Consider the following 23,278-nt stretch of genomic DNA (forward strand, 5'->3'; position numbering starts at 1 on the left):
GTTGGTGTCACTCAGCCCCGTGGAGAGCACATGTATGAACATGAAACTAGAGACCTCCATTCTGATGTTTGGGAGAGAGTGCAGCAATACAACTTTTGTATTGAACACGAAGGACTGTTAAGGTAATATCATTTAGATTAAATATGGAAAATGTTTTGTTTAAAAAAATTTAATTCATAAAACAAAGGAGAAAGAATTCTTGCATATAACCGCTTAACGTGTGTAACTAAACCTTCCATTACCCTGTGTAATAACTTAACCTTCAATTATTTTTAAACACTGGATACATGCAGTGAAATGTGTTGTTTTACAGGGTCAGCCATAGTAGTACGGCACCCCTGGAGCAAATGCGCTATTACCCTGTGTAATAACTAATCCTTTCCCTTGATACAATTACAAACAGTTAAAACCGTGAAAAACAAACCAATATATTATGTAAAAAAAAGACCACATTTTTGCATTAGGCGAAACATGTCCGAGGACACCATGCCAGGAAAACATGGAATAACTGTACATTTCCCACCTGATGACAATGTATGACATTCAAGTACATGGTTTAAAAATAATGCATTTAGCTAGCAGCCTACGACACATTTATTTACCTCCACTGAGTTCCCTGAGGAATAAAATGCCACACTTCATTTCCAATACATACACAATCATATGTTATCAATACATACCATTTCACTCTAAGTAATTATCATAGCATATCGAAAACAGAAGATTTACATGTTGGGTTAAGGGATAGGTGACAGCCTCTTGATGTATTATCCAAAACACAATTGGCACTGTTCATATGACTACCTAGTTCTTTATGTCAACATAAGAAACTAAGGTTTGTAAGTTCATTACAATTCCAGATAAAGAAATGCCATAGAAGAATGAGACAACCAACAGATAAATACATCTACAAAACTAAATGAAATGTGCCCAGAAGTAACCGCACACAATGCGATTCTGTGGCTGGAAGAAAAAAGTATGTGCAGAAAGAATGATCTGTCTCTTAAATTGTGTTGTTAATCTCTACCTGTGTCAACACAGCACCTGTCTGTCTCAGAGGTGCTGATGTCAGAGCTGCAATCCCCAACCCTTTGAGTCATACGGCATATTTCTCATGCTACAGGATTCTATAACAAACTGCCAAAATCCAGTACAAATCTGCAGTAGAACACAGATACCAACTAGAATCCACAATGGATTAATCCTTTAGCCCCCTCAGCGTTGGAGTGTCACCCTTTGACCCTGTGGAGGTCGCTGCGTGTGAAGACAACCCCGGTGGAGCAGAGCAGGGACAGGAGGCTGAGGAAGCAAGCGGAGGCCATATAGGCACTGACGCTGTGGGATTGCTGCACTATGGAGCCCAGACACAGAGCAGGCAGCACCTGCAGGGGAGAGAAGAGAACACAATAGAACAGTACAGTGAGGGAAAAAAGTATTTGATCCCCTGCTGATTTTGTACGTTTGCCCACTGACAAAGAAATGATCGGTCTATAATTTTAAATGGTAGGTTTATATGAACAGTGAATAACAAAAAAAAAAATCCAGAAAAATGCATGTCAAAAATTGATTTCCATTTTAATGAGGGAAATAAGTATTTGACCCCTCTGCAAAACATGACTTAGTACTTGGTAGCAAAACCCTTGTTGGCAATCGGAGAGGTCAGACGTTTCTTGTAGTTGGCCACCAGGTTTGCACACATCTCAGGAGGGATTTTCAGGCTGACGTTTGGCAACTCGAACCTTCAGCTCCCTCCAGATTTTCTATGGGATTAAGGTCTGGAGACTGGCTAGGCCACTCCAGGACCTTAATGTGCTTCTTGAGCCACTCCTTTGTTGCCTTGGCCATGTGTTTTGGGTCATTGTCATGCTGGAATACACATCCACAACCCATTTTCAATGCCCTGGCTGAGAGGTTGGTGTCACCCAAGATTTGATGTTACATGGCCCCGTCCATCATCCCTTTGATGCGGTGAAGTTGTCCTGTCCCCTTAGCAGAAAAACACCCCCAAAGCATAATGTTTCCAGCTCCATGTTTGACGGTGGGGATGGTGTTCTTGGGGTCATAAGCAGCATTCTTCCTCCAAACACGGCGAGTTGAGTTGATGCCAAAGAGTTAAATTTTGGTCTCATCTGACCACAACACTTTAACCCAGTTGTCCTCTGAGTCATTCAGATGTTCATTGTCAAACTTCAGACGGGCATGTATGTGCTTTCTTGAGCAGGGGAACCTTGCGGGCGCTGCAGGATTTCAGTCCTTCATGGCATGGTGTGTTACCAATTGTTTTCTTGGTGACTATGGTCCCAGCTGCCTTGAGATCATTGACAAGATCCTGCCGTGTAGTTCTGGGCTGATTCCTCACCGTTCTCATGATCATTGCAACTCCACAAGGTGAGATCTTGCATGGAGCCCCAGGCTGAGGGATATTGACAGTTCTTTTGTTTCTTCCATTTGAGAATAATCGCACCAACTGTTGTCACCTTCTCACCAAGCTGCTTGGCGATGGTCTTGTAGCCCATTCCAGCCTTGTGTAGGTCTACAATCTTGTCCCTGACATCCTTGGAGAGCTCTTTGGTCTTGGCCATGGTGGAGAGTTTGGAATCTGATTGATTGCTTCTGTGGACAGGTGTCTTTTATACAGGTAACAAACTGAGATTAGGAGCACACTCTTAAAGGGAGTGCTACTAATCTCAGCTTGTTACCTGTATAAAAAAAGACACCTGGGAGCCAGAAATCTTTCTGATTGAGAGGGGGTTAAATACTTATTTCCCTCATTAAAATGGAAATCAATTTATAACATTTTTGACATGCGTTTTTCTGGATTTTTTTGTTGTTATTCTGTCTCACTGTTCAAATAAACCTACCATTAAAATTATAGACTGATCATTTCTTTGTCAGTGGGCAAACATACAAAATCAGCAGGGGATCAAGTACTTTTTCCCCCCTCACTGTACATTATTAGCCATAATTGTTGAGACAAATATTTGTCCCTAGCAACACATACAAGCACGCACAGGTCAACCGGTCTAACTTGTAGAGAGACTAGAAGCTGTCCTTACCTGGGAGAGCAGGTAGGCACTGTCCAGGATAGCCATGTCCAGACACATCCCTCTTTGAGGCAGGGGTACGGCCTCTCCCTCTCTCTCCAGGGGCAGAGACACATGGGGGGAGGCAGAGGTGAGAAGCAGGGTCTTGCCATGGTCGGGGGGAAGGAGGGGCTTTGAGTGGGTGTGGTCATCACTTTCTCCTTGGTGAGAAGGTCTGGAGTTGGAGCTGGAGAAAAAGACCTGAGAGAGAGAAACAGATGGGTTTATCTACTGTGATTACTTCTCTGTCAGAACGTGACAGACGTTTTGGTCGGCGCCAGCCATTCACCTGGCTCCCGTGTGTGGGGGTTCTGCAGGTCTTGTCCCAGGCCTCTCACCCATCTGCCCTGCCCTACCCACAGCGCCCCTGCTGGCTGGAGTGGTAATATGTGTATGTCTTACCCGTTTGTCAGAGTGGTACAGACACAGCAGGGTGTAGGGCAGGACCTGCAGCACACAGAAGGTATATCCAGTAGCTGCGGCCATGACGGTGACCATCACTACACTCTTTGAGAAGCTCATCACAGCTGTAGCTAACGCTAGCAGGATCACACTGCTAACGTAAACAGCCCGGGCGCCTAGCAACACCATCCAGCGCTCCATCAGGATGGAGCAGACCACTGAGATCAGGCACTGCAGAAACAGACCCACACTCGCCATGCGTACACCTGGTAGATACGAGGGGAGAGTAGATCTATGGCTGCATTGAAATGGGTGAATTGAAAATCTTTTATAAAAATGATATAGTGAGGAGTGGAAAAGAAGATTCAAATTCACTGCAAAAAGTTTCTGTAAATGAAAAGATAAGGATCAAGTAAATGTCTGCCCATCCTACCTTCATCGTATCGTAGTCTCTCCTGTGTTCCAGGAGTAGCGTTGGGTACTCCACGGTACAGCCCCACTCCCATAAAGTCTGTGTAGAACAGCATGAAGCTCATCAGAGCCATCCAGCTGAACAGCTCAGCTACAAACAGTCGCCGTATCACTGCCGGCAAGCTCATACACACACCATACGCACGTGGCAGTGCCGTCACGCACAGCGACACACACCACCCCACAGCCATCCGTACACACTGGGTCCGAGACAGCAAGGGGTGTGCACAGTATCGGCTCCTCCAATGGGAAGGGCTCAGGGTGGAACTAACGCTAACGCACTTCCTGGTTCTCTCTCCTCCAGTCCATCTGTCTTCTGAGATGAAGACTGTGCTGAGGAGGCAGGTGAGGAAGATGAGGGTGATCAACGCGTAGATAAAGGCCTCCTGGCCACCTAGGTAGGCTGCTGTGGGGGCATGGCTCCAGTCCAGGGCTGGGAGCAGATACCTAGGATGAGACAGAGGGATCACAGAGGTGTCTTTTATGACTTGATCTCTGTCCTATCCACTTTATCTCAGCGAGAGATGTAACCTGCCCCAGGCAGCTCCTGAGGCTGATCTTGAGAGAGAGGTCCCTTACCCAAGGCATCCTCCCAGGCTGATCATCAGTGAGTAGACAGAAAAGGCTCTTCTGCTCTCCTCCTCTCCAGGGAACTGGTCTGAGATCAGCGCTTCCAGCGGTGTGAAACAGGCCTGTCGAGAACAGTCATTTAGGTGCTATAAACTCCATAAACACACAGTAAGGAGCACTCAAATAAAGATTTCAAATAAAGTCATAAACATCTACATCACAATGTTATTGATTTAACAATATATTGAGATTTTCTGCTCCACCTGTCCTGAGAACTCCAGCAGACAGGCTGCCCCCGCCAGCAGTACCCCCTCCAGCCATCGGGGGTGCTGTGGATAGAGCAGGGCAGCTAGGTGAGAAGCCTGGGGCAAGACCTGCAGGCCCAGCAGAACCCCCACACATAGGAGCCAGATGAATGGCCGGCGCCGACCAAAACGACCACGCCACGAGTCACTATACGAACCGATCATGGGCACGAAGATCAAACCCAGAACCGGCCCGACTCCTGAGAGAGAGGAAGAGGGACGATCTACTTCCAAGCTCAAAAACAAATCACTTATTTCAACCATGGTCATAGTGTTTACACCCAGGTCACTCATCCAGAACTACGGTCATAGAGTGTTGACTCACCCAGCACCATGGTCATGTAGCGTTCCTCCATGCCAGCCTGCAGTAGTAGAGGGGGGATGTAGAAGGTCCCTGCAGCCATACACACCTCCAAACCACAGGTTAAAGCATTCACCAGCAACAGCTGACACACACGGCCCTGCATGACTCAAATGCTTCCTCTGTCTATACCTCTATAGCTATACTTATAACGTCCACGCTATATCTCAAGCTCTGCTCTCTCCCACACAGTTTGAGACAGGAGTTTATAGTGACTGTGTGGACAGGACAGAATGCTCTTCTCTATGCATGTGTTCTAAGGGTTACTCTTCCAGAGGGAAGTCTTTGGGATACCTGCACATGTAAACGAGTGGGTGGTGCAGAGGAAAAGGTGGCAGGGTTCTGGCTGGTGTTTGTGTCCCATGCTTCTGTGAGGAGGTTCCAGTGTCCATTTACTCAAGATAGTGGAAAACAGACAATATAGCTGACCGGGCGGCTTCCCCATGTATACAGTTGTCTGAGCTCACATTGTACTTTTGGCAGACAGAGGTAGAGTTGTCTTTCTTGCTCCATCCATTTCTGTCTTACGCAGGTAGAGCAGCAGGGTCGATGGAGGTAAAAGAGTCCAGTCCTGTGGTCATGTTGAGGCCTGATGTAGTTTACTCAAGTCTGCCAATCGCCAGAGAAATCCACACACGGAAACATTGGCCCTGAGAGAAGTGAGGGAGAACAGGCCGACATGAATAGAGGCACAACGTGATAAAGGATACTATATCATATCTTGAGTCATTACAGGACACAAGCTTCCTAATTCTTCTATAGTAATTTTGTCAAAATTCAGTTGACATATCATTGAACAGAACAAAGCTCTCTACCTATATAGTACTCTAAATATCCCAATTCATGTCATTAGGATCAAAAGAACACTAGGTAAAAATTGCTGACACCATTCAAACCAATGAGGGGGTCAGAACTTAAGCCAGTTCTCAGAATCATATTTTTGCAGATACAGTAGAACCTTAGTTTTAAGCTTTCAATATATAATTGCCCTAATATTGGGTCTGGACTCAGGACTCATTGGTGGGCTTTAGAGATGGGTCACAACGCTTAAATAGCAACTACCTTTAAAAAGCAATGAATCCATTTGAAAAAGGTCTGTGGCATCGATATGAGTCAAACAGTTTAGTGTTAAAATTGAATACAAAGTGTAAAATAGGAACATTTGTCATAAAGTCAGTCTCATCTAAAAAATAAAAATAAACTGTTCGTCATAACGGGTAAATGAAGGTTGGGTTTTGATTTGACCACTAACATGGGCTGAAGAGCTGCAGTGATTGCTCTCTATCCAACAGCATAGACAGTGCGACAGACCTGCCCAGCAGTTCCAAATGTGTTTATAAGACAACTTGACTTGAGAAATACCTCACTAAACACCTGTTGGATGTTTTAGTTATGGAATTTTACATCTTTGGCAAAAAAAACCCCGACAAAATCAATTACAGATTGAGTTCTGATTCATTCTGGGGATTTTGAGGAGGCGAAAAAGGCTTCTGCATCTAGTGTCTCATGGGGGACAAACATCATTAACCAAATGCAGAATCAGTCAGGAAACACCTCAAAGACTAGCCAATTTGATTTCATAGACAGGTGAACTTTAAAGCTTAACACAGGGGAACGGGGGGGGGGGGCAAGTTTCTATTTTTAGCTTCCTCATCCTGTAACTTGCAGGGAAAACAGGATGGAAAACCAGTTGATTAAGATTCTAAGATGTGATGAACTCTGAGTCACTGTGTACATACACCATGTCGTGGTGCATGTAGTGGTTGATTCTCTGGAAGGGAAAAAGACCAGCCCCCCCCCACCAAGTTGAGTTCAGCCCAGCCTGACTTGCAGTGTGTACACTGAGGTGTGTCCTATTCTTTCAGTCAAGCACACAATCAAACCCTGACAATACTTTCATACCTAGAATCAAAACATTTGTACCGTGCCTAGATAAAGGTGTGACTTGCATCAGGAAGAAACTGACTGCTAAAGACTTGGCTACACAGTTGAGGCAACTTGACAGATGAGAGGAATTTGCACATGACTAGTTTGTTCTTTTTTAATGTTAGTTTGTTAGTGACAGTTCGATTGAAGATGAGTCAGGAACAGTAGCTCTCAGAAAGCAGCTTTGAGCTTGAAATTAGGATTTCACAGTGAGCTCTGTTGATCATTTCACTATTATGTACAATACATCAATTATTAATTACAAAACATCTTATTCTCTCACCTCAATGAATAAGGAAATTTTAAAGCCTACACTTCTTGAATTATGTTGAACATTAACCTTATACTGCAGTGGGCTAAGTCAGGGTCACAGTGTGTTTCGTCATAGTATTGCACCAATCTGCTTTAAAATCAAAAGTATTCACTTCACATATGGAATTAGAAAAAAACAAGACACCTGTACCATGTCAGACAGAGCTGAAATGTATTACATTGAGTTTGCATCCCAATATTACACTTTATATACACATCACAGAAGACTGAAATGTAACAAAACCATTTGACATAGAAACACCAGAATTTTGGCATAAAAAAGAAAAGTTTAATTATGAAAAATATTAATAACATTCCACTCATGAGGCCACTAGAGGGTGTTTGTCATTTGACTGTAAGAAAGTATATACTACGTAGGGCCTAACATACTGTTACACCACTTTGAATAATTACACTCTTCCTTGCATCAAAGAAAGGTTTTAAAGTCAATAAAATTCAAAACTCACAGTCCAACCATAAAATAATCCTGTATCTCTCGTAGAGCTGTGTCTGTGTGTCCACTCATGTGCCCATGTCCGTCAACTGTCAGGAGGAAGTCAGTCGTGTGTGTCATTTTCCATCAGCCAGGCAATGCTAGGATAAACCATATTCCTAGGTAACACACCTGTTGTGATGCGTGTTGCACCTGTCGTGAGGTAACACACCTATTGTCAGCTGAGATGGGAGCTGTCGGGAGTGCCAGGCTCAGGTTGGGAACTGGAATATCAATATTCCCATCACGTCCTGGAGAAATGAGTCGCATCAGCTGGGCAAACAGTGTCCCTGCCAGCCAATAGCAGCAGAAGGGTGTGGCCTAAGAACAATGGTCACAACTGATTATAGAAAACCATCTCCTCAGGACACTCCTGACAACAAACCCCTTAGAACAATGGTTTCTAACCCTAGTCCTGAGAGCTTTAGGGTGTGGCGACTTCTGTTCCAGCCCAATAGAACTGACTCAACAAATCAAGGTTGTAATGATTGGTTGACTAGTGCTGTAACAAAAGCCTACACATCATGTAACTCTCCAGGACCAGGGTTGGTGACCACTGCTGAAAAATAGAGATACTCTGTTGGGATATCATTAGATCTTTAGAGTCAGAGGTAAAGAAGCTATCAGTCAGTCACTACCCAGCATGGATGTTTACTGAGGCCGCAATAAAGCTGAGAATCACATCCTGGTCCAACAGACCCACACCTGCCAGGGGAGCATATCCATGACAACAGGTAGGTAACCTAAACCACCAGGACAGTGAAAGAACACTGCTTCAATAAATCCAAATGAGAGGGCATTGAATGGTCATCATGTTACCAAAGAAACCCAGCTCTGAGCAGTAGCTACCTTTCACTGGCACAGAAATTCCAGATGGGCATGAATAATGTTCTAGTCAGGAGAATCAAGTGTTGCTTAACATGAGCAGAGAAATGAGTCATGTAGTAGAGCAAATCCGCTCAATGCTGAAACAAGCACTTTGAAGGCGAACAACACCAAAGTGTTCATGCGGCAGTTATTAAAAGTGCTGAATTAAGGGAAAACGGCACCTGAGGTCACAGTCAGTTAACAGGAACTATCAGCGTAGCAACAAAGGATCCTTCGTGTGTTTATGTTTATCCTCCAAAAAAAGGAACGCGAGAGCACCCTGAGATCATCTCTGAACAATCCCCCACTCACTGGGCACACTACGCCATTTCAATGTGAATAATATTTGTCAGTTCAAAAGACAGTTGACTTTCCAATGTGTTATCATTATGCTTCAACCATATGGAAAAACAACGTCTGATTTTTGGTTTAGTTGTCACCCAAATGTCTATCACTGTGCTTTCAACCATTTAAAAGCACAGCAAGTTTCAAATGGGAATACAATGTCAGATACTTTATTTATACAATAGATTGGTTCTGCTAACAGTGATGACTCAATGGACCTGGAATGCACCAAGGCACTCTTAATTTAATTAATAGAAATGCCCGTTTTTGTATGGCACGTTCAATGAAACAAAATATATTTTTTTAACTGATGCATTTTGGCTGCTTGGCCTTTGTCATGGAGTACAAAGATTTTTTGGAACAAAGCATTTTCTAATCAACCCTGATTTGAAGAGGGAGTAGTTACAGAATAGTCAATATTAACAACATCTACCAAATCAAAGCACCGAATACAACAGGTCTAGACCTTACCGTGAAATGTTTACTTAAAAGCCCTTAACCAATAATGCAGTTCAAGAAATAGAGTTTAGTTTATTTAGTAAATATTTTCTTAAGTAAAAAATGTAATAAAAAGAAACGAGGCTATATTCAGGGGTACCGGTACCAAGTCAATGTGCGGGTTACAGGTTAGTTGACGTAATTTGTTCATGTAGGTAGGGGTAAAGTGACTATGTATAGATACTAAACAATGAGTAGCAGCAGTGTAAATAGTCCAAGTGTCCATTTGATTAATTGTTCAGCAGTTTTATGGCTTGGGGTTAGAAGCTGTTAAGGAGCCTTTTGGACCTAGTCTTGGCGCTCCGGTACCGCTTACCGTGCAGTAGCAGAGAGAACAGTCTGACTTGGGTGACTGGAGTTTTTGACATATACATTCAAAAGTTAGAGATGATATCAAAATGCATGTTAGGTTAAAAGTATTAAAACATACTAGAAAAGCCAAAGTAGTTCTAGCCTTGAATAGGAGTGGGCAAATGGAGTAGGAGAGCCATACATGTTATAGTACACTAAATCACAGCAAACATGGACCACAGCAGTCCAAACATAGCAGAGGGCAATAGGACAGTGTCCACTAGATGACAGCTAAGAGACCACTAAGACCCTACAGGAATAGTGAGCAATCCATATCACCTTTACCAGAGAGCACCTTCGATCAACAAAAACCTAGTATTGTATCCTAGCAGTGCGCCATTCTTTTTTGACCTGGATTGCAGTTGAGTTTACATTAAAAGTATATAGTGCAAGTGACCAATGCTATTTGAGGTTCTGTGCAGCTCCCGAGTGGCGCAGCGGTCTAAGGCACTGCATCTCAGTGCAAGCAGCTTCACTACAGACCTTGGTTCGAATCCAGGCTGTATCACATTCAGCCGTGTTTGGGAGTCACAATTGGCCCAGTGTCTCCAGGGTAGGCTGTCATTGTAAATAACAATTTGTTCTTAACTGACTTGCCTAGTTAAATAAAGGTAAAATATTACAGCAATCGTGAAAGATCTTTATACGGCCTATGCATGCCATCTTGAACATGTACGCTTTATATGACTACATAATGTAATGAATTGAAACAGCAAGGAGCATGTCTCGAACCCTCTAGTCCGAAGTCCAGCGCGCTATCGACTGTGCCCCAAAAGCATGCTCAAAAACCCACTACTCCCTCCTTTCAAATAGTGCTAGTCTGCGACTCAACGGCTTATAGGAACGCGCTCACCGGCCAAGCACACGCAATGTCGTGGATGCAAGGTCCGATCACTTCTGACACCAATGTAATGAAACAGCAAGGAGCATGTCTCGAACCCTCAACCTTCTAGTCCGAAGTCCAGCGAGCTATCGACGGTTCCCCAAAAGCATGCTCAAGCGGCAGAGTCGATATCCGTGCTTATAAACCCAAGGTCGTTACAATAAGAAGAAATGTACAGTTACAGTAACTTCAAATTTAAAAGAGACGTATCTACTGCTTGGATAGTTCCATCTGAGCCACTGGCTTAATCACATTCTTTAACTGCATTTTTGGTTGAGTTGGAGACATGAACCCAACATATCATTTGGTAACTTGTAAAGGGTATGTTGTCAAAGCAACCAAATATCAAAAAGTTCACTTGGATAGGTCCATCTATGCACTTATTAATATGGCTTTAATTCAAGTTTGTCTACAAATTAATAATTTGTTGGATTCACGTCTCCATCAACCAAAAGTCTTAATTTAGAACAAATCAAACTAAATGCACTTGAAATAAAGTTGGAATTGATTTAGTCCTTTTAACTTCGGTTGAGATGGAGACGTTACTCCAACATATCAATTATTAATTTGCAGACAAACTGAAATTAAAGCCAGACTAATTAGTGGCACAGACGGAACTATCCAAGCAGAAGAAATCTCCTTCAAATGTTGATATTTGGTTGCATTGACAACCAAACAATTCAAAAATATCATTACATTTTAAATCAACCAGAGCTTAAAACCCCAGGCCTATTTTGTCTATTTTTAGTTGAATTCTAGGTTAAATTGAAACAATAGCTGTTGATGACTTTGCAAATGCTATAGGCTGAAATAGCTTAATTGATGATATGAATGATAAAAGTATGGTCACATTAAATGTACTCTGTTAAACCTACCATTTGGAATGACTTCGATAGCAACAGTAAATCAATTTTGTTTAAGTGGAGATCTCTCAAGAACCTGTCTCACTATAGCACATTGGTAATAGTCAGTGACAAATATCATACCTGGGCTGGGCTTGGTTAACACCTTGGATGGGAAACCAAAGGGTCGATTCTCCAGGAGGAGATCTGCCCAGCCTATTGTTTTATTGCTGATAGTGGATATAATGTTGAAAATCTGACGTTGCTTTAAAGCAGGGGTGAGCAATTCCAGTCTTGATTGGTGTCAAAGTTTTGCCCCAGCTAACACACCTGACTCCAATAATCACCTAATCATGAGCTTCAGTTTACAATTCCAATTTGATCCATCAGCTGTGTTTACTAGGGATGGAGAAAAAGTGTGACACCAATCAGGCCCTGGAGGACTGGAGTTCCCCACCCCTGCTTTAAAAGTTACAAATTAAACATATTTTATACAAGGTTTGTCCATGTTAAAATGTGGTTACTATGATGACCTAATCCTGTTGTTGAAATGTTACCCTCAACAACAGTTAATGACTTTTTGAAATCCAATGTTTTTTCCACGTAGATTAGATGTCACAATACGTTGACAAATGACATTGAAACAATGTTGATTCAATCAGTTTGTACCCAGTGGGCAGTGAAGTGTTTAGATACCCCCACTGTAGTCTAAAGTGCATCTTCTGAGTTGTGACTGAGTTGTGACTTTCTGGCCATACTGGAAAGGACAGAGGTCTGGCACTTCCTATCTACAAATCCAATTAAATGAGTCTGTTCTCATAGGCTCATAGTAAATTTAAATCTGGGACACAAATTAGTATGACATTAGGTTTGGTATGGTTACATAAGAAACAAGGTTACATAAGGCAAAAAAGCATTTACTTACTACTTTTTAGCTACTTTGCAACTACTTAGCATGTTAGCTAACCCTTCCCCTGACCCTACCCATAACCCTTTAACCTAACTCCTGACCCTAACCTTAAACCTAACCCCTAGCCTAGCAAATATTATCCACCTATGTAAATTGGAATTTGTAACATATCATACATTTTCTTAATATTAACACATTGTACGAATTGCAATTTAACATATCATATGGATTATAATTCGTAGCATATGATCCAAAATTGATGATGGACATCCACAAATGAATACATACCATACGAAATGTAACATCATATCGGCATGTACTGGATTCACATTTACTATGTTACGTCTACCCAAGTCCAGGAGGATTAAATGAAGACAGATTGATAAAGCAGAGAGAGTTTGATAAAGCAGAGATGAGTTTTACTCAGGGAAGATGGCGGGAAACGGATGTTCTGTTTGAAACTGAGGACGGGTTGGGTGAAGATGAGATTGATAACAAGTGGGTTACAGTCGTGATGGAAACGAAGAAATCCCTAGATTTGTTTATAGTCAGAGTGAAGGTTTTGGATCAATGTTACCTGGGGGATCTGTTTGAAGTCACGAGGAGTATCATGCTGCGTTGGGTGAGGTGGCATTGGTGAGAGTCACAACAGCTGGTATTCCGATTCTGTCCGCGGAACAGAAGAAGCGTGCTTTGCGCCTCAAAAATATTTTTTTATATAATCTTGTGTATGGATTTCCAAAGCAGGGCGCCTGTCAAGGGGGTTATCTCTGGGGTTGTGAATTAAGTGAATGCAGATGATATACCTGAGGAAGTAGGTGAAGTGATTGGTGCATGTCGACTGACCTGTATGGTGGATGGAGTAAGTAAACCCACGTTGTCCATATTATTGTTTTTTGACGAGTCTCTCCCTTCTTATGTAAAGCTAGGCTTTATGAGATACACTGTAAGAGCTTTTGTGCACAAGCCCCTCCAGTGTCATGAAGGCAAAAGATTTGGGCATGTATCAAGTGTATGCAGACGGGAAGAATATTGTATGCCAGCTGAGGTTATATGTTGCAACTGTGGTGGCGAACATGAGCCCGAATCCCCAGATTACCCTGTTAGGATGGAGACTAAGAGACTAAGACTTCCAGCATGTCTCCTATCTGGAGTCGGTGAAAAGAGTGGAAGGAGCAAGTGGCGTTGAAGACGCAATGGTAATTGAGACTGCACCAGTGAATGTTTCTTGGCAATCAAGGGATCCTGATATATTACATGTGAAAAAGGTGGACTTTGTAGCATTTATTGCAATGGTCATAAACGGTACAGCACAAACAAAGAACAAATCTGAGAAAATTAGAATTATTGTGAGTGCAGCAGAACCCTTTTTTGGAGTTTACAGCTGAGGCATTGCAAGAAATCGTGTCAAAGGATGTCCCGCCCTCACTGGCTCCTGAGCCTTTGTAGGAATGTGACTTGAATTGGAATGTGACTGAAAGAGTGGGATGTTTTTCTTATGTGTCGATTTTTGTATGAAGCCGTGTTTCCCCCCTTTTTCTCTACAATGGATATTTTTTCTATAGTTTACCACCCATACAGTAGGTGGCGGCATGAACCTCTAACGCTTGTTTGCGGACCGCCATAATACCATAGAAGAAGAAGAAGAAGAAGAAAGCGGAGATGATGGATGGCCCAGCCCGTCTGAGCAAGTAAGTTTAACCCATCTCAGTATTTTTGCCAATACTATGGAACATTTTAACAGCCAACAATAGTGGCAGTATATTATCACAGAGTTTCCAAACCTATAAGCACAACATCGCAAGACTTCCGAGAACCACAGGAGGTTGGTGGCACCTTAATAGGAGAGGAAGGGCTCGTGTTAATGGCTGGAGCAGAATAGGTGGAATGGTATCAAATACATTCTATTCCACGTTCGAGCGGATCACTTTTGTCAAGACGTTGATCAACGTTGGTCCCCACCTTTCAAAGTGTGTTGCATTATGGGTATAAAAATTGTCAGACTTGCAACTACATGCCGACTGCATGACCTTTACAACAACCATGTGATCAAACGCCATGAACTTTCGACTGCAGCCAACTGGAAATTTCTGTAGTTTCTCCTCACCAACTGTAACTTGAAGTCGGAACCAAAGCATTGTGGGAGACAACCTTCTTTCTTGGAAGCAGAAGGTACTACATGCTCATAAATGGTTGATGCCGCCACCTATCATTGGTTATTAACAATGCATGTTTACTGTTTTGGGTGGATAACTATTTAGAGCTTAAATACATCTTCATCCTTACATCCTTACAATAGGCCTACATGTGATCCAACATAAATAAATGAAATATCTTACTTGCGACAATATAGCTAATGTATTTATCTCAATGTTACTGTAATGTTGTAATGTTGTGTCCCATGTTATAGCCTACAATTTGTCTCGTCTGTATTATTGTTGTCACCAAACAAATTCAAATTTGTTGATTGTCTATTAAGTGTGAATAAAATGTAATACATATTGTAGGCTATATATGGGTTATTGTAGGGGATATCTACACTGGCAATTTTAGAGGGTTAATCTGTGTCTGGGAAACCGGCCTTTAATGAGCAAGTACCGCAGACACCAGTCGTGGGGTCAATACCAAGTGTATCTGCTTCGCATATTGTTTATTCAGTATGTGAACTGATGTACATGTAGTCTAATCCTTTTCATAGTGTTTAACCAGTAATTTATGTGAACTGATGTACATGTAGTCTAATCATTTTCATATTGTTTACCCAGTAATTTATGTGAACTGATGTACATGTAGTCTAATCATTTTCATATTGTTTACCCAGTAATTTATGTGAACTGATGTACATGTAGTCTAATCATTTTCATATTGTTTACCCAGTAATTTATGTGAACTGATGTACATGTAGTCTAATCCTTTTCATAGTGTTTACCCAGTAATTTATGTGAACTGATGTACATGTAGTCTAATCATTTTCATAGTGTTTACCCAGTAATTTATGTGAACTGATGTACATGCAGTCTAATCATTTTCTGTACAGTGAAGTGTTTTGTCCTTAATGTGACTGAATCAAATTATATTCTTTACATGCTGACTGACAAAAGCAACATAAAGGTTGAGAAATTAAGAAATACACTCCAGACTGTAGTGATGCTGACATGCAAACAATTACCATACAGTAAGAATCTGTGTGGACTCATTTAATCACATCTGTTACAATTCAATGTTGCACAATCATAAACAATAATGAGGAAGGTACAAGGGCATGAAGTAATGGCAAACAACAGAGCATATCCCATATGCTGCAAAAAATAATATATATGTATATATGAGATTATTATGGACAAAAGAGCGAAATTATTTTTATTTGTCAAATGGCAGCCAAGCATCGATGATCACGTCAACAGAATAAGACCCTCGATATTTATTGGAAAGCAGCATCAAGCTCATCACCTTGCACTTTCACCATCCTGTGAAGTTCATCATCATTGATTTATTCTGTAGGCTAATAAACTGCGTGCTTTCCCTACCAGACATAATGGAAGGACCATACATGTCATCACGTGACTCCCAACTGTACTTCCATATAATGGTTACTATATCAGTATTTGCGCATAATAGCGTTTCTACCGATATTTCTAGCATACTTCGACACAAAAGATCCCACCTTGTCTAGCATATTTAGTTTTGTTGACATTTGGTAAGTTTCCTGAAAAATATTCTCTTTCCATCAGGCCTGTAATTACATGTTTTATCCAACATGTACTTTACTAGCATAAAAAGGTTGGATGGAAACCTGGTTAGAGTTGGGTTTCCTAGAAACAGCAGAAGTTGTCCGATTTGCTGTTGGTGCATGTACTTCGACCCTGACTTTACTTGTCCACTTCTGTCTACAGTCGAATTACCACTCAAACACGCCAAATGAGAGAAATATTGTTCCAAAATCTAAAGGCACAACCTAGATTCAAACCAATGTCTTAAGTAGTTGAACATGTTATTACCATAACCTTGTTAAAGTGACACATTTCCACTTTTGTCAAAAACAACTTTATATGAAACGAGTGCCTCTGACTTGAAGGCCAGTGGTGTAATGTATTAAGTAAATGCACTTTAAAGTACTACTTAAGTTGTTTTTTGGGGTATCTTTACTTTACTATTTATATTTCACTACTTTTACTTCACTACATTCCTAAAGAAAATAATGTACTTTTTACTCCATACATTTCCCCTGACACCCAAAAGTACTCGTTACATTTTAAGTGCTTAACAGGACAGGAAAATTGTCAAATTCATGCAGTTATCAAGAGAACAACCCTGCTCATACCTACTGCTTCTGATTTGGCAGTCACTAAACACATGCTTCATGTGTAAATTATGTCTGAGTGTTATAGTGTGCCTCTTGACTATCCGTAAATTTAAAAAACAAGAAAATTGTGCCTTCTGGTTTGCCTAATATAAGGATTTTGAAATGATTTATACTTTTACTTTTGATACTTAAGTATAGTTTTGAAATGACATTTACTTTTGATACTTAAAATCAAATACGTTTAGACATTTGCTCAAGTTGTATTTTACAGGGTGACTTTCAATGTGGCACCCAGTTCAATGCGGCCTCTGCATGCCTTCGGATCCCCCGAAATTGCGTCACACCCTCCATATCAAGCATTTTAGGATCAAGCATAAATTGGCTTTTAGACCCGATTACGTGTTTCTACGCATGAGTTTGGGTAGCCAACGTCGCCATAACATCGCCTAAGTGTGCTCGGGTATTTCTGTTGGAGAAGCAGTTTTAGCCTATCTTCATACTGTACTGTCTAATATCTTTGATATTAGTGTAGTCAAAGCCTACTTTCTGTAGATTACATGTAAAATTCTCACATAGATTTTTGAAAAGTAGCCTACTTTTTGTGCTTACGAAGTTGTTTTAAAACACGTGTTTGTAGTTCCTCGTTCACAGACAAGTTGAGAGCTCATTCCGGAAATGGTAGGCCAAATCGTGATGTCAAGACTTTAAAAAGGCATTAAACGCACATAGCCTAATTAAACCAAGCTCGCAAACAGTACATCAAAACTAATTAAAGGACCAAGTAAAATGGCAATAGACTGTTCTAGGCTGACTAATGTACAGTGATATATATATATATAATATTTATATATATATATAATTTACCTCATCAAACTCTTCTCGATCACTTCTGTACAAAATGAGGGGTGCGTTTAATAAAGTTACTGTACCTGTCGAACCCCAGTTGTGGAAACAGTGGCTTCATTCTGCGGAGCCTGTGCGCGCGCTTGGAGATGTTCCCCTGTTTAGTAGCGGAGCCAGATTAGAATGTAACTGCCTGTCTCTCTACTGCAGTGGGATTGGACAAAGAAAATTAGGTAGCTAAACCCCGTTCTATATCAATATGAGGAAAACGTTCGATGTTAATCATGGGCCATGATAGGATAATTATTGATTATAAAAATAATTCAACAAATTGTCCACCTATCTAGACTACTAAACATCGTTTTTTAAAGCAGACTCACTGCAGAGCTATGGGCACATTATACGAATGTTCTGTAGACCTATAGTGGACTGACTGCGACTTTAGTACCTATACCTTTCTATGACTAGGCCTAGGCTATTGATGATCTGATAATGTGTTTACTGTTTAATGATTTTTGCATTATGTGTAATAATTAAGATCATGTTTTCACCTATTCTTTCCTGTGACTAAGGTAAATGAAGGATGAGGCCAGTAGACCAGACTATAGTGATACACCCCTGGACTGCATGAAAACAGTGCCACTGTGTGGCTAACAGTGAGTAGTGCACATATTGGGCCCTTGGAGAAAAAGGCTCTTGGAATGAGCCTCACATAGGGTTTTAAAGGGAGGCTATATTACTGGTCACTTTTGAAGTTTACCAGTACACTACCAGAATTGTAACTTTCAAGGATTTTATGTAATTTATCACAAGTGACCCTTTTGGTTACTTCAGATTATCTCAGTTATCTGTAATTATCTCTGGCCCTCAATGTGGCTGGCCGCCTCACATGTAAAATATTGTTGAAGTCGGAAGTTTACATACACCTTAGCCAAATACATTTAAACTTGGTTTTTCACAATTCCTGACATTTAATACTAGTAAAAATTCCCTGTTTTAGGTCATTTAGGATCAGCACTTTATTTTAAGAATGTGAAATGTCAGAATAATAGTAGAGCATGATTTATTTCAGCTTTAATTTCTTTCATCACATTCCCAGTGGGTCAGAAGTTTACATACACTCAATTAGTATTTGGTAGCATTGCCTTTAAATTGTTTAACTTGGGTCAAACGTTTCAGGTAGTCTTCCACAAGCTTCCCACAATAAGTTGGGTGAATTTTGGCCCATTCCTCCTGACAGAGCTGATTTAACTGAATCAGGTTTGTAGGCCTCCTTGCTCGCACACGCTTTTTCAGTTCTGCCCACAAATGTTCTATGGGATTGATGTCAGGGCTTTGTGATGGCCACTAAAATACCTTGACTTCGCTGTCCTTAAGCCATTTTGCCACAACTTTTGAAGTATGATTGGGGTCATTGTCCATTTGGAAGACCCATTTGCAACCAAGCTTTAACTTCCTGACTGATGTTTTGAGATGTTGCTTCAATATATCAACAGAATTTTCCTTTCTCATGATGCCATCTATTTTGTGAAGTACACCAATCCCCTCCTGCAGCAGAGCACCCCCACAACATGATACTGCCACCCCTGTGCTTCACAGTTCAGATGGTGTTCTTTGGCTTGCAAGCATCCCCCTTTTTCCTCCAAACGTAACAATGGTCATTATGGCCAAACAGTTTTATTTTTGTGTCATCAGACCAGAGGATATTTCTCCAAAAAGTACGATCTTTGTACCCATGTGCAGTTGCAAACCGTAGTCTGGCTTTTTTATGGCGGTTTTGGAGCAGTGGCTTCTTCCTTGCTGAGCAGCCTTTCAGGTTATGTCGATATAGGACTCGTTTTACTGTGGATATACTTTTGTACCTGTTTTCTCCAGCATCTTCACAAGGTCCTTTGCTGTTGTTCTGGGATTGATTTGCACTTTTCACACCAAAGTACGTTCATCTCTAGGAGACAGAACGCGTCTCCTTCCTGAGCGTTATGACGGCTGCGTGGTCCCATGGTGTTTATATTTGCGTACTATTGTTTGTGTAGATGAACGTGGTACCTTCAGGCGTTTGGAAATTGCTCCCAAGGATGAACCAGACTTGTGGAGGTCAACAATTCTTTTTTCTGAGGTCTAGGCTGATTTCTTTTGATTTTCCCATGATGTCAAGCAAAGAGTCACTGAGTTTGACAGTAGGCCTGGAAATACATCCACAGGTACACCTCCAATTGACTCAAATTATGTCAATTAGCCTATCAGAAGCTTCTAAAGCCATGACATTATTTTCAGGACATTTCCAAGCTGTTTAAAGGCACAGTCAACTTAGTGTATGTAAACTTCTGACCCACTGGAATTGTGATACAGCGAATAATAAGTGAAATACTCTGTAAACAATTGTTGGAAAAAATATGTGTCATGCACAAAGTAGATATCCTAACCGACTTGCCCAAACTATAGTTTGTTAACAAGAAATTTGTGGAGTGGTTGAAAAACGAGTTTTAATGACTCCAACCTAAGTGTATGTAAACTTCCGACTTCAACTGTATATCAAATAAGATTATGTAAAATAAAATGTATGACAGCTTTTTTTACAAACTTTTATTTATTTTACTATGTCAATATGTCTTTGTTAATGTGTTGGCACCAAAACGGAGTTAATTGAAAATGCCATTGTTGATTAATGCTTTTTTAATTTAGGCTATTTTCTCTTTAACCATATGGTCTATCCACTAGAAACTCATGAACAATATGGACACAGATAGAAAACATTTATACTATTTATGAATACATTTAAAAGTTATTGAAGTATAAATTACCAAAGTTACTCAAGATTGCCATAGATGACATGTTAATTACCAAATTACTAAATGTTCTGGTAACTTTGTTAAAATACTGGTAGCTGTGCAATCCTACTCACACATGAAACATAGAGCTCGACATCACAAAACAACTAGTTAAATCCGTATAAAAAGTAGGTTGCCTTTATTAGAAGCCGGGAAACCAAAATGTCATCAACATCATTGTTGTCGTTAATACTTTAAGACCACAATATTGCCTTCATCATCATCATCATCATCATCATTACCATCATCGTCGCTACTCACTTTTCCACAACATGCAAAATATTCAACAGTTCAGCGTTCCCATTCCACAACACTGACAAAAGCTTCTCGGCGCAATCACCTGTAAGAATCACAATTTTGCTTACATTTACATTGCCAGTACAATTTAAGATACATAGAAAAAAACAAATGAAAAGCAATATAAATGCAGGGATACTGAAGAAAGGATGGGAAAGAAAGAGTAAATCCATTGTGTTCATGTTAAACAGGGGGATTCAAATCTGGGCCTGGAGGTACACAGCACTACTGGTTTCAATCCTTCCCCTGATTCAAACATCTTACCATGTAAGAGAGTTCTCTGGCCAACCAGTGACATGAATCATTCGATTAACTAGTAGAAAAGAAGCCTAGAAGTATGGACCTTATAGCCCTGTGTGGGAGCCCCTACTGCCTGGACACAGAAACCCCACACAGTGCAAGCATTCAGTGTCATTCAGGAACATGATACAAGTCCTATACAAAGATGACCAATCCAAATTAACTCCTAACCCTAAGGCCCATGTGTAGCCAAGATTGAATAGGCAATTTGGTAATCAATAACGTTTGATTTTTGTCATCAAAATTTGCTAATACCCATCTTTGATCTACAGAAGTGCTTGGACCTATAGGGGCCAGTTTGGAGTTAGGCATATTAACACGTGTCCACTGCCATCAGGAGGGTACCAGGGAAAGTACACCAGAACCAAGGTTTCGGTTTGGGTCTGCTGAAACATCTTCTAGGGCACATATTTGCAGTCTTGAGCGATTTGGTATTGGTCAGAACATCATTGGGTCTGACGGATAGGCCAAAAAATATATACATACAGTGGTCCCTTGGTATAATAACAGCTTTGATCTCGGTCAGCTTGGTCTTCTATTTCATTATTTTCCTTTGATGACAGACACCCCCTCCACGTCGTCCTCTAATACTATGTTAGATCTATGGCTTCAGTTGGTCAACATCCAAGGCAGAGCACTCATTTGCTGAATTCCAAAGTGACCACTAGCCCCAACGCCCTAGGCACTCCTGTAGGCCGGGTGGAATCATTTCAGATGTACAGGTTTAGTATTCACCCTAACATCCCTCCAATCCCCATGTATCACACCATACCAAGAGCTCCTCTAGTTTAGTAGTGCCAAGGGAATATAAGGCAATAAGAAAGCGCCCAAACTTGTTTTAATTACTAGTAGCTTTAATTCTTAGCGAAAACAATAATGAACCCACATAGACCAAGAATGCTTTACAATACCATAGGTTTGGCTCAAAAATATTTTTCAACCCAGGGAGGAGTAACAAACATTCTCTTGCACTCATTTCATGGCTTCTCTCTCACTTCTGCCCTTGTACACTCCTATTTGCAGATCTGAAACAACTGGGAAGGCATAAGCAGTGGTTTGACCTAGATTCCTTCATATAGAGTACCACTGTATGAGTCATAATACCTAGCGGTCAAAAAAGGAATTGGTTCCAATCGTTTTTCCACCCTTCATTTTTCCCATAGTGGATTTTAGAAACACTTCAAATAAAATAAGGACTTGTTTCGTGTAGGCTGACCTCGGCGTGACGTTTTGATAACGGTGTGAATCTCTCTAGGATAATGTAACTTAATATATTGGCCTGTATTTACCCACCTAAAATGAAATGCTAATTAGCTGCTAATGTGGCTATCATAAAGAACTACAAACGCCATGATCATCTGGATAAGACCCCTGAATCGAGGCAAAAGGTAAGAATCTCTGGGTTAACTAATAAATTGGCTACATTTCTTTAAATTGACAATTCTGTGAACTGTTTTGTGCAAGTTTTACATTGACAATTTACCTGTTAGAAAAGATGTCAGCTTGAGATGACATGCAGGAGCTTGCAGGGATTTGTAGTCTTGCTAATGTCTACTTTGATGCTAATTAGCATTTTCGAATCAGAGTAAATAGAGCCAAATATATTTAATAAGTCACCTTGTCTGAGAGATATTTACATGGTTATCAAAACATCGCCAGTTTAAGCCTAAACACAGCCCTTATTTTAAGTGTTTCTAAAATGTATGGTGGAAAAACGATTGGAACCATTTCCGTTTGACTGCTAGGTTTTATGGGTATTATGGCACCACTGTGGGGATCTATTGCTGTCACTTATCCAGTCCTATCAGATCTGTGAAGGGCAGAATAGGGGAAATGCAGCTAGTGTTTATTGGTTGTAGAGGAGAGCAGAGGAGAGGTATAGAGCAAAACATAAGCCGGCATCACTGTTGACTACATCAACACCCTGACTTCTTCTCTGTCTGTCTGAGGTGAATGAGCCGTGTGTGTGTGTGAGAGAGGGGAGTGAGTATGAGCTGAGTGCAGGAGAGGGAGAGCGCGTGAGATGAGCGATAGAATGAGAGAAAAGGAGAAGAGTGGAACAAAGGAGTTGCTGGGTCTGCTGTCCCA

General features: G+C 41.0%; 1 protein-coding gene across 7 annotated transcripts; it reads right to left on the minus strand.

The window, feature by feature from the left end:
* Window positions 1–153: 153 nt before the first annotated feature.
* Window positions 154–18,698, minus strand: LOC115207760 (solute carrier family 45 member 3). Of its 7 annotated transcripts, none has more exons than XM_029775223.1 (9): window positions 11,854–11,941; window positions 8,096–8,244; window positions 5,157–5,842; window positions 4,790–5,031; window positions 4,536–4,648; window positions 3,919–4,403; window positions 3,486–3,751; window positions 3,057–3,284; window positions 154–1,382 (listed from the first exon to the last, which is right to left on the minus strand). In XM_029775223.1, the coding sequence occupies exons 3-9, from the start codon at window positions 5,296–5,298 to the stop codon at window positions 1,230–1,232; spliced, it is 1,629 nt and encodes a 542-aa protein (XP_029631083.1). In that variant the 5' UTR covers window positions 5,299–5,842; window positions 8,096–8,244; window positions 11,854–11,941; the 3' UTR covers window positions 154–1,229. The 7 variants fall into 7 exon arrangements, with proteins under 7 accessions (XP_029631083.1, XP_029631084.1, XP_029631085.1 ...); XM_029775224.1 differs by having other exon boundaries at window positions 8,056–8,244; XM_029775225.1 differs by lacking the exons at window positions 8,096–8,244; window positions 11,854–11,941 and adding an exon at window positions 17,852–18,698.
* Window positions 18,699–23,278: the final 4,580 nt, after the last annotated feature.

This window comes from Salmo trutta, chromosome 14 (genome assembly GCF_901001165.1).
Source record: "Salmo trutta chromosome 14, fSalTru1.1, whole genome shotgun sequence".
Classification (NCBI taxonomy): Eukaryota; Metazoa; Chordata; class Actinopteri; order Salmoniformes; family Salmonidae; genus Salmo; species Salmo trutta.